This window comes from Vulpes vulpes, chromosome 13 (assembly GCF_048418805.1).
Source record: "Vulpes vulpes isolate BD-2025 chromosome 13, VulVul3, whole genome shotgun sequence".
Lineage (NCBI taxonomy): Eukaryota > Metazoa > Chordata > Mammalia > Carnivora > Canidae > Vulpes > Vulpes vulpes.
In genome coordinates this window covers 139,572,752-139,584,824 of record NC_132792.1, presented here as the reverse complement: position 1 = coordinate 139,584,824, position 12,073 = coordinate 139,572,752, and the positions used below count along the sequence as shown (strand labels likewise).

At 42.0% G+C, this 12,073-nt stretch overlaps 1 protein-coding gene across 7 annotated transcripts in view; it reads right to left on the bottom strand.

Moving 5' to 3' along the window:
* FAM20B (FAM20B glycosaminoglycan xylosylkinase) overlaps positions 1 to 12,073 on the bottom strand; it is a 40,476-nt gene that overhangs the window by 25,579 nt on the left and 2,824 nt on the right. For 6 of the 7 annotated variants that reach the window (XM_072733121.1, XM_072733123.1, XM_072733120.1 and 3 more), the window contains one exon: positions 1,239 to 1,748. In XM_072733121.1, coding sequence (XP_072589222.1) covers positions 1,239 to 1,615 — 377 coding nt within the window. In that variant the 5' untranslated portion in view covers positions 1,616 to 1,748. Of the gene's footprint in view, positions 1 to 1,238; positions 1,749 to 4,601; positions 4,763 to 12,073 lie in introns of those variants that run through there. The other variant, XM_072733124.1, reaches the window with a different exon arrangement.

The following is a 12,073-nucleotide window of genomic DNA, read 5'->3' as shown; positions in this document are numbered from 1 at the left end:
TAGTACAGCTACTTTGGAAGACAGTTTGGCAGTGTCTTACGAAATTAAATATACCCTTACCATACGATCCAGCAATCATACTCCTTGGTATTTAACCAAATGAGCTGAAAACTTCCATCTACAAAACACGTGCACATGGCGTCTATAGCAGCTTTATTCAAAAATGCCAAAGTGTAAACGCAACCAAGATGTCCCTCAGTATGTAGATGGATAAACAAAATGTGGTATATCCAGACAATGGAGTGTTATTCAGTAATAAAAATTAATGAACCTCAATCCACAAAAAGACATGGAGGAAACTTAAATGCATATTGCTAAGTGAGAGAAGCCAATCTTAAAAGACTACAAAGACATGAGTCCAATTATATAGCATTTAGAGAAGGCAAAACTATGGAGACAGTAAAAAGATCAGTAGGGACTTGATCTTTGCTAGGGACTTGGCAGAGAGATAGAAGGCTAGGTAAGTGCAGCATGGGATTTTTAGGGCAGGGAAGCTGTTCTGTAGGATATTTTAATGGTGGATACTTGAGATTATATGTTTATTAAAATCCACAGAATGTACCACACACAGTGTGAACCTTACTGCAAACAATGAACTTTAGTTACTAAATTAATACTGGCTCATCAACTGTAATAAATATCCTATACTAATAGAAGATGTTAATAATGGGGACACTGGGGGTAGGCATGTGTATGTGTGGTGGGGTGGGGGGAACTCTCTATACTTTCCTCTTGGTCCTTCTGTAAACCTAGAACTGCTCCGGGAAATAAAGATTAATTGAAACAAAACCCATGTGAAAGAATCATAGCTTCAGTACTTAAAAGGGACTTAAGCCCTGTCCTGACCCACTCCAGCTCTGGTAACTCCTACTCTACTGCATCCTAACCTGTGGTTGGTTATCCAGCCTCTAATAGCACACTTTGGTCACAAGTTGCCTATTTCCTAACCAGCTTATCTTATATCTCTGACATCTGGCACACAGCACATATTTGACAAATAAGGAGAGCTCAAAGAAGACATTCAGTCTTCTCCACAACCAAAACCTGTTCCTGTAAATCTCCCCTACTCAAAGAATCATACAACATTAAGAGCTAGAAAATACTTCAGAGATCCAGTGGTCGACCCTTCTCATTCTACTGAAGAGACTACCAAGAGCAGGAGATGAGCAGTCTTAGAGAAATCCCACATTACGTGAATCAACCGACAAGCACAGAGAACTTCCAAGACGAAGACTTACCGCTTAGGCTTGAAAACCACTTTCTGTCCTCCTTCAAGTATGAGTAAGGCTTTCAGCTGTGTCCCTTTATAACCCACGTCAGCTTTAATAATTTTTTTGGTGGCCATGGAGTGCATGATTGCCCCCAGCTCTGGTGTCTCTTCCGGGTACACTTCCCGGGGAACCACCCACTGGGCTGCGATCTCCCAGGGAGACTGCAAGGTGTGGTCCAGCTTGGGCACCAGCTCCACCCGCAAGCCAGCCATCATTCTGTGAAAAGCCCGCTGGTCCTCTCGGTTTGCAGCTGATGTGTCTAAGTTGTCAATCAGGAAAACTTTGGTGAAGATAAAGATGACAAGAAGGATTGCTAACAGCACGACTCGCTGCTTTAGCTTCATGTTGACCTCTTTTCCTTCTCCCCTAACCCACTCTCTCTCACTTATCAAGGAGAGCAGGCGATGATGGTTAGCAGGGAGATGCCATGATTATGTGCACTGGTCCATTTCTTCACTGGAGCGCCTCCCACAATTCCTGCAAGCCCAAGTACAAAGCAAAATTCAGTCAGAAATTCTGTCCTTCCACTCCTGAATCTTTTGTAAGCCTCAGACACATTACTCTTTGATTCTTGCTAATCCTATGCTTGAGAAGACCTATTCTTGCTAATCCTATGCTTGAGAATTTAAACCTAACTGGTGTGGGGAAGGACTTCATAGGTAAGAACTAGGTATGTAGATTTTAAAGCAAATACTCCTGTCTGAATAGGGTGCAGAGTCATCTAGGAGCCACTAGACTGGCTACAAATTCCAAAACACCAAACAACGAGAAAAAGCACAACAAAAGCAACACTAAGAGATACATAACTCCTTAACTTTCATCTTTGCCTTTCATAAAGGACTTCTGAACATCCAAAACCACTAGTATTTGGAAACTTTCCAGTCCTTATCTTCTCTAAATGTAAGTTTTATGACATGCTGTAAGTCAGGAACTCCTAAAAATGCCAGAGAGGATACAGAGGACAGCAATAACTCCTCCAAATCCCAATCCCCAGCAACTCTGGAAATGCCGTATCTGTTGCTCGCATATTTAAATACAATACCCAGACACGTATCTCTATTTAATCAGTCTTCCACTAATTATTTTTCAAAATTAAAATCCCTGTAAAATAGGGATAATCAAATCTGGATAAATTAAGTAAAGGAAAAACACATCCCTATACCATCTGGCTATTAGTAGAACATGATGAGAAAACTAATGGAACCTGGTACTATAGCAACACTCGAGAGTCTGGACTGGGCAGGCACGCAACAAAGGTACTGATGCCACGGACATAAAGCAGCCCTGCTTCCAGTGTGGAGCTGACCACATTCTGGTCCATTCTCAAGCTAACAGACTCCCAACACAAGATGTTTGCAAGGGTGTCAAGAATATACAGTTCAGTCTCATTTGCATGCTGACAGGTTGCTTGCCAGTCCACAGGGCCATTTAAAAACATGAACGAGCCTGCTCTGCTGTGTGCCTACCGACAGCACAGCACTAGGCTGAGACAAAGGTGACAGGAAGATGACAGGGAGGGGCTTCACTCTCCAATTCATTTAACAACCCAAACCATTAATCGAAGAAGAAGTAACACCAATATAAAAGACAGGGTGGACTCCCACCACAACTGGAGACTGCTCTCCTAACAGCAGCTGGGAACACTTCCAAACAGCTACCAGGGTGACAGTGTGCTCCAAGGGCAACACCTTGTGGTGAGCTTGCTGCTGAGCAGTTCACTGTCTGTGATTAACCACTCCTCTCCCCATTCGTTTTCACGGAGAAGTGGAAAGTGAGAGTCGAATTCAAATTCTGATGATCTCCAGCCACCTGTTTTGTGTCATCATCATCCTCTCCCAGGGAGTACCTAACACTTTAACCTGAAGCAACGGTATTCAACTGCACCCACAATATAACTGTGATAGTACCAAGTTTAGTGTGAAACTCAGTACAATAGGTCTGGGTGATTACCAGTAAGGGCGGTGCCAGGAGAGCAGATTTCAGAGGTTTCTGTTAGTCCCTACACCACCTAAAAAACACAACTCCTTCAATGGTCTGTTCCCTGGGACATGTCGCAGCTGTAGTGACAGAAGGTAACGTGGAAATCTCACTGTGCCAGCGATCCCTTTCTCAGCACCTCTGGCTGCAATGAGTGACAGGACTGGGATGACTGTGGCACAGAGGGGTAAGCAGGGTGGCCTTCCTTCCCCCATATCACATTCTTCAGGACTGAAGTCTGGTCAACCCCTAAACTTCTAATGCTGCTGCCCACTTCATCTATCATAAAGAAATTCCTCCCTCATGCTATATAAACGTATCAGATCCAAACACTTACCATAAATGCTAGGGCTATTGAGGTGTTCGGTGTTTTTTGTTTTGTTTTTGAAATCACTAATGCAATAGAAGTTCTAGCAGCTCCAAAATTCAGACAAAATGAATTGTCCGAGTCTGCAGTCTTTGCTTTTAAGTTCTGAAATCTCATTACCTTTTGAATAGGTCTCTGGAGAACATTCCTTAATTTGGGGCTGCAAACACTGCATCCACTCAACTAGGATAGGAGTTTTTGTGAGGTGAACTGAAGAGTTCAACTATTTCTTTATTTCACCATTTACCTCTGGTAGGTTAGGAGTGAGCACAGGTTGCAAGAGGCTAAGGGAGTTCTCGTGTTTGCGATTAGTCACCCTATCCTGGTAGAACAAGGAATACAGCAATTTGGCCTAGCTCTCTAACCACTGCTCTTCATGCCCACAGCCACCAACTTAATTTAGCACTCAGCCCCTTCTATTCAATCACTGCAAGAACTGCCTTCTGGGCCACCAGGTTCTCCGATGCGGACTAGATGATGCACCACACTCACTGTTCTGATCACTCACCACTTCTCATTTCTACAGATCCCTTAGCATGACATTAAAGCCCTACCCTAAATGGCTTCAGCCAGTCGGCTTCACTATGCATCACTCTTCTCACCTTCCAACCAAATGGACCATGACCACGCTCGTGTGGGGCTGACCTCTGCCCCGTCATTCCCCATGTGGGGCCTCCCTCAAAATTCCTCTTGCTCTTACCCTTTTTTTCCCATCTTCTCCTGTTTAAAGCCTAATCCAACTTTCAAGGGCCATTTCCAAAGCCACTTCTGGTCCCTCTTCACAACTGACAGGAACCTTCCTCCTTTAGACCAGCACTTAACTACATGCTGCCCTGCCCAGTATCTTCTCGTACCATAGTTTCCAACTACCCTCTCAGAAACTTGGCTCCTTGGAGATCTCAACTGTCTTCACGATCCCTATAGTACCTCATATAGTTAAGGGGAGAGGCTTTATCCACCTAAACTGAACAAACCACTACCAATACCTTGGGACTCTGGTGTTAACTTCCTTCAGTATGCAGTATCACCTGAGCGTGTGGCACCTTCGTGTTGGCTCTCCTTTATCAGCTTTCTTCCTTTGTTTGGCAATCTAGTTCTCTACAGGTGCTCTAACTTCTCGGTTTAGTTCAGAATATAGTTTCGTTTTCTGGAGAAACACAGACACTTCAGAAAGAGGTCTTCTTTTAGCTAAAAAGCTGCTATTCCTTCGACCCACAGGCAAGCAGAGAGATTTAAGAAACCCACAAAGTAGAGATAGTAGAATTTCTACCGGAAAGTCTCTCCTGTTCCAGAAAAATGTATGAAATGCATGATACAGAATCATATCATCCTCTAGCGAGTGTATTTCTTACTCTTTACAACGATCCCCTTTATTCCTGTGGGCCTGAGAAGGAAGGATACCCAGGTTGGGATTTCCACAGTGTCATCCCCTTCTCTTGTTGGAAACAACAGTATAGGTGCTATACATTGTGCAAACTGAAGGTTTCTAAGAAGATACCCCATTTCAGATACTAAGGAAATTAAAGCAAGATCATTGGGTATATTCCAAATTACTAATGAAAACTTCACTTGCACTCCCAGAGGAGCCTGCCTGCTCTATTTCATACCTTCACTTCCTCCCATAAATGCTTCCAACACTGTAATGCTGTCCAGTTTATATTATGGTCATTTATTTTAATGGTTCTATTATGTGGAACAGAGCCCACCTCAAAGAACAAATAGACTCAAGGCAATAACATAACTCAAAAATGTTAAGTACCCAAAAAAAGGCAATGCAAAGGGTAGTCTTCACACTAAAAGCTGGCATGAGCTCTCTAACTGGAGTTCTGGAAGGTAGACCTTTATGAGGAATCTTCTTCCTGAACCCCGGTTTCACCCGCAGCTCCATCAGTTCAATGAGGCTTGCTATTTGCTGTCATTCTTCACACACACTCACTCCCACATACACACACACACACACCAACCTACACATCTGACAGTTATAAGGACAAACTTATGACTATTAAGCTGCTTAGGGAGAAGAGAGAGATGCCACAGAACAAAAGTGAGGTCTTAGTATGAGGTCCTCCATTCAGTCCTGAAGGAACTCTACTGAAAACCATGTTGGTGCATGGGTCTAAGTCACTGTGTGATGAAATACAATGTATGTGGCTGCTGAGGGACATGAGAACACCTGGCCCCTCACCTACTACCTTACTAGGGACTCTCACAAGCCACGAGTGAGGTTCCAGGTCTCGTTGGGAATAGTACCCCTTCGAATCTCCCTTTCATCAACTGACATCCTCACACTAGTTTTCCTCAGGTCATGGAGATGAAATCCCAACCTTTGCACAGAGTAACTGTGAAAGCTTCAGGACTAATCCTTTCTTGGGTTTTCAGTTCAGTGGCCAAATCAAGTTCTTTCCACATAAATGGAATGTAACATGTCTGTGAGTATAAAGTACCACAGGGAAAATGTTCAGTATGACCATTTCATGCAGAAGGCTATCAACAAAGGAGATTTCAGGCACAGCAGGTAGACTTTATTATTAAACTAGTATATAATCATATTTACTCACATAACCTCCCTGCCCTTGATCCTGAGTAGGATCATTTTATAAACTTCTCCTTTTAGTAACTGTTGGTTTCAGCAAAGCTCTGAAGGTCTGATGAGTCTAAGAAGAGGTAAGACCTGAATTTACTTAAGAGTTTTTGCTTGATTATCTACAAAGACAGATACCAACAATTCCTCCCATCAAGAAGTAGTGTCTATTTTTTCTCCCCCAGAACCTGGGCTGCCTCTGTAACTTGCTGTGGCCAACAGAATGCAGTGGAAATGACTGTGTGCCCAGCCTGGGCCTAATTCTTAAAAGACCTAGCAGCTTCCAATTGGGACCTAGCCACTACGTAAAGCAGCTTGGGCTAAACTACTGAATGATGGAGAGAGGGGCCTGGCCAGCCCCTAGCTATTCTGGCCACTCCAGGGGAGGTGCCAGATACAGAAGTGAAGCCATCCCAGATCCACCTGAGGTCCCAGTTGAATGGGGTCACACATGTGATCCCAGGCTATAAACCATGTGGGCAGAAGAACCAATAGGCTGAGCCCAGCTGACCTGCAACATTGTAAGAAACAACAAATCACTATTTTAAGTCCCTAAATTTTCGGGTGGCTTATAAAATCCAACATTTTCTCATCTATTCTGTCCTTATTAACTACTTTGGAGACAAAAAAAAATTGAGGGAGAAGACATAGGGAAATAAATCATGTGACAAAAACAATTCTCTTAGGAAGAAAGGAAACCTTAAATTAACCATTAAATATAAATAAATATTGGATAAATTGTTAGATCATATTTGTAAATGATTATTAATGCCTTCTACAGAGCAATAAACTCATTATGAAAGTTACACACCATTTCTACTCATTTTGTCTTCGTTGTAGATGCTTAGAAAGATACATAATGAAGGGCTCTTTAAGGTAGTACAAGAAAAAAAAGAAGACTCTCACCTGGATCATTTACTAAAATCTATTTACATACTTTAGAACAATCAAGGCTAACTTCACACCCTCACGCAATTACACATGCCCAGTTTATAAAACCTAGCATTTGTACTTCAAGCCAAAGCAAAAATAATAGAAAAATCACAACCTTTTAGTACCAAAAAAGAAAGAAAGAAGGAAAGAAAGAGAAAGAAAGAGGGAGATATACTTTCACCCTGGGCAAAGTCTGATATAATGCCCTTTTGTTTTTCATTTGGTAGTGACATCAGAGCATTATGCAACATTATTATTCACTGTCCCCTAGAAGTAAATGCAGTTTATCCTGATGGTTACTGGCAATTCTAAGTAAAATCAAGAGCATTCAGGAACCTTTCCACTTAGCACTGTAGCTTCTTTCTACACAGGAAGTCAAAACCACCAATACCAAAGAGCATCAAGTATTTATTACCTGAACAAATCCTGAGTTTCCCCAGAACACCAGCCCATTCCTGCACTGCCACCCACCGCCTACCACAAGAGCATGTTTTTTCATCTTCAAATTGGAGTCTTCAACAAAAATAAATAATAAAACCACATATTAATCAGTATCTATGTATAGTTTTCTCTGCCAATTTTCTGCTTAAGCAGCAGCTTCTTAAAAAAAATACCATATGATATCATTCATACGTGGAATTTAAGAAACAAATGAACAGTGGGGGAAAAAAGAGACAAATCAAAAAAGGAGACTCTTAACTATACAGAACAAACTGATGGTTACCAGAGGGGAGGTAGGTGGGGTATAGGTGAAATAGGTGAAGGGGATTAAGAGTACACTTATCAAGATGAGCAAGCACTAAGTAATGTATGGAATTGTAGAATCACTATATTGTACACCTGCAACTAATATAACACTGTATATTAACTACACTGGAATTAAAATTAAAAAAAGAAATTTCTTAATTCTCCTGCTTATTCTAAATGTAAACTCTTCTGAGGCAGAAGGGTTAGGAGGGTGTGCTCTGGATTCAGAATGCCTGCTCTACCGGCTACTGTGGGACTTGGGAAAGTGAGTTAACGTCTAACCTCTCTGGCCCTTAGTTTTTTCATATGAAAAGTGAAATAAGAACACTATTCCCTAACTCACAGAGTTGCTAAAAATGAATGACATTACCACATATACTGTGCGAAAATCAGTGCCTGGACAACCTGTAGTGATCACTTGTTAGTCATTACTATCTGGTCAAAAACCCAAAGATAATGACCTGACAGGAGAAAGATAAAGAAAATAACCCTCCCTAGTGATGCAGTCTTCTGGGGGTGCAGAATGAGGGGCTGAAGTCACAAGTCACATTCCAGAGAGTTCTAGTGGTCTTCTATTCCTGAACCAAATCCTTGTCTCAAGTGGAAAAGGAGCTAAGACTATCAGCAAGTAGGTATCTTCAAAGTGGGTATCGTGTGAAGTGGAACACTGGGAGGCTAGGTCACTAATCGGACCAATCTATTTCTCTTCTCTACAAAGTTCAATTCTACCATGTTTGATGATGGAAAGCATGAAATTCTTCTATTCTACGACAAAGGCTGAAATTAAATGCCTTTACAAGGCATTTCTTCAGTCGGAAAATTAGCTCTCTTAAAAGATTTATTTTTTCACGAGAGACAGAGAGAGAGAGGCAGAGACATAGGCAAAGGGAGAAGCAGGCTCTTTACAGGAGCCCAATGCGGGACTCGATCCAGGATCCCAGGATTTCGACCTGAGCCGAAGGCAGCCACCCAACTGCTGAGCCACCCAGGATCCCTAGCTCTTTTAAAGATGGCAGCTTTGCATGTCCTAAAATTCTAAGATAGATTTATTTAGAGAGAGAAAGCTTGCGCGTTCAAGGGGTTGAGGGAGAGAGAATCTTCAAAGCAGACTCCCTCCTCAGCGCAGAGCTGATGTGGGGCCCAATCCCATGACCCTGAGGTAATGATCTAAGTCAAAACCAAGAGTCAGCTGCTTAACCTACTGAGCCAACCAGGTGCCCCTGTTCTAAAGCTCTTACGATAACCACTAAGAGTAACTTAAAGCTACAGGTATAGAAAATCGAATTCCCACATAGTCCAAATTACTCCGAGTATTACATTTTTCCTTGCTGTTTTCACTTCCACTTAAAGATTTATTTATATTTGTAAACTCACTATCCCCTATGCAAAATCCCCTAACAGTTTCTCTTGAAGAAAGCCAACTAAAATGATTACTAGGCATTAATAAGGTATTAAAGTAGCCTTCTTCCTGGGGTTGAGAGCAAAAATGAAATGGGCAATAAAGAATGTCTGCTCCTGGAATGCCTGGGTGGCTCAGTTGGTTAAGTGTCTGCCTTTAGTTCAGGTCATGATCTCAGTCAGGGTCCTGGGAGGGAGCCCCAAATCGGGCTCCCTGCTCAGCAGGGAGTCTGCTTCTCTCTCCCCCTGTCCCTCACTCCCCACTCATGCTCTCACTCTCTCTCTCAAATAAATTTAAAAAAAAAAAAGGACTGTTTGCTCCCTCAGAAAAAATTTAATTCCTATAACCTGTCCCACTTAAGCCTTGATTTAGGGCAGCTCTCTAACCCTATTCTTGAAAAATGAAAAGAAAAAAATCCTTAGCTCATACTGCTAGTGAAGTTTGTTCTAAAAAACCAACATAAGCTGTGTTCACTGATCTAGAAAGTCTGTGGAAATGCCTAAGAATCTGCATTCTGTTTCAAACGGGACAGGTAAAATGAACCTTCCCAAGTTCTAGGTCTTTCACTGCTCAAATGTCACTATATAACCACCACTTAAAACTATATTATAGAATTTAATACTCATATAGCATGGAAACACGGAATTTCAAAGAATATAAAATTTTCCTCCAGATTTTCCCATTTTCCATGTTTACATTTCAGTTCACTAGTTTTTGGAAAGGTATATTAGCTTTATGCAACAGTAATACCTCACATTATTAACCTTATATTCCAGGTATGTCAAGCTGACAGGCCACAGATCACTCTAGAAACAGCAACAGCAGAACCCCTAGGCAGGTCTGGACTGAATTTGAGGCTCAGTGGCTCCAGGCATGATTGTTATAATATGAATATAAATACACACACTGGGCATGCCTGTCTCTACTATTTTGTGAGTTCCTCGAGGACAGGGAATATATTTTACTCTCTTTGTACTTCCACATAGGCTGGCACAGTGCAGGATGCTGGAGAGGTACTCAATAAATGCCTATTGAATAAAAGGAGTGAAGAGCAAGGGAAAGAAGCCTTAAAGGTTATAAAAATTTCTTCAGCTCCTTGGTCTAAAGATGGCCTCTTTTACAGACAAAGAGAAACTAAGTCCTGTAATGAATTCAGATATATAGCACAGTAAAACATGCAGAAATACCAAATATATGTACCAATTTTATACATCCAATTTTAAATTGCTGCCTCTATACATCCTGCTTCCACCTTTCAAGGCAACTGCTACTGCCAACCTTGTTCCTGCCATTGGTTGGGACTGGGAGTAAAGATGATATGCAAATGCTAAGAGAAAGACTGGAGATGGTCCAAGACATTGCCAAAGAATGACACAAGACAGGGCTGGAACCAGATCTTCAAGTATTACTGGCGATGCTTTCTAAAATGAGAACTGACACTAGTACCTCCATACAATTTTCTCTTTTCTACAAAGAGGACCCACAGGAACATAAATGTACCTAGACAAGAGTGCAAGTCTGCTATATAAACCACGGATAAGGAATGAGGAATCAGCCAAAAAAAAGGTCTTGGGCAGCCTAAATAGTAGTCCCACAGTTCACCCACTAATGGAGAAGAGTGGCAGTCCCTTGGTCAGCCCTGTTAGCTGTTTCACATTCAACCAGAAAGCAGAGTTCTCCGGGCTGCCCCACAGACGATCAGAAGCTGCCAATTTAACACACGGCAGCAGGGACACTAACAACAGCAAAAGTGCAGCTTTCCCACCTCTGGAAGAAGAGACAGATTATTAAAAGCAGATTCAAGAATTCAAAAAGCAGAGGGGGTGGCACACAACCTGTGTATTTCGGTCACTTCAAAGCCCTGCTCCATCACGGTCAGTAATGGATACTAGTTCCACAAGCTCAGGGCAATAAAAGGTGAAACTACACTGTTTAAAAAGCAAACAAAGCACCTAATATACGGTGGAATTTTTTCCACAATGGCTAGAGCCAAAACAAGAATTCCCACATGTAACACCTTATTCCTTAAAAACAAGATAAATGAAGCACTGCCCTATATGTAGTTCTGATACACTTCATAATTTCATATCCTTTGACCTTTATCATGTACCCAAAGTAACATCTTCCCCTCCATGTACAAACCTACACACACACACACACAAACACACACACACACACACACCAAAGCTCTTTCTTTTCTCCATCAGGCTCCATTTCTTGTCTCCTATTGGGATGACAGATGCACTCCTAAGACTCATAAGACTCATGAAGGCCTGCAGCTAGGCCTTTCTTTTCTCTTTTGCTTTTGAATAGGAAAGACAAAATCACAAGTGAGATCTTTACATTACATTTCTCTGAGAGGACTCTAGCAGTCATGTTGACATTTTAAGTTGGTCAGAAGCTAGTTTCAATTGCAAAAGAAGGTTTCCTGTACCCCAGGTCTGTGTTAATGAACTCATTAGTTCTTGGGCGTTACAGACACAGCTCAAGTAAGGAAAAGAGGTTGAGATACAGAGGTTTGGAATGAGGAGCTGCTGGACAAGCACTTCAGGGAGGGACAGCTCTCCTTTCCCATCCTGCCGTGTAAGGGATGAGAAGATGGACCATCAGGGCCAATGATAATGGCATGGCCATTCCTAAGAGCTCCAGTTCTTTTATTAAGGCAAAAATTTTGACCACCAATCCAACTGCTCAATGAGTATAGCCAGAAAAGGCTGCAGGAGCCAAGTCAGTGAAGCTGTGCCTGACCAGAGGACCAAAGGCTACTCCTAGAATGCAAGTGGCTAAAATATCATCAC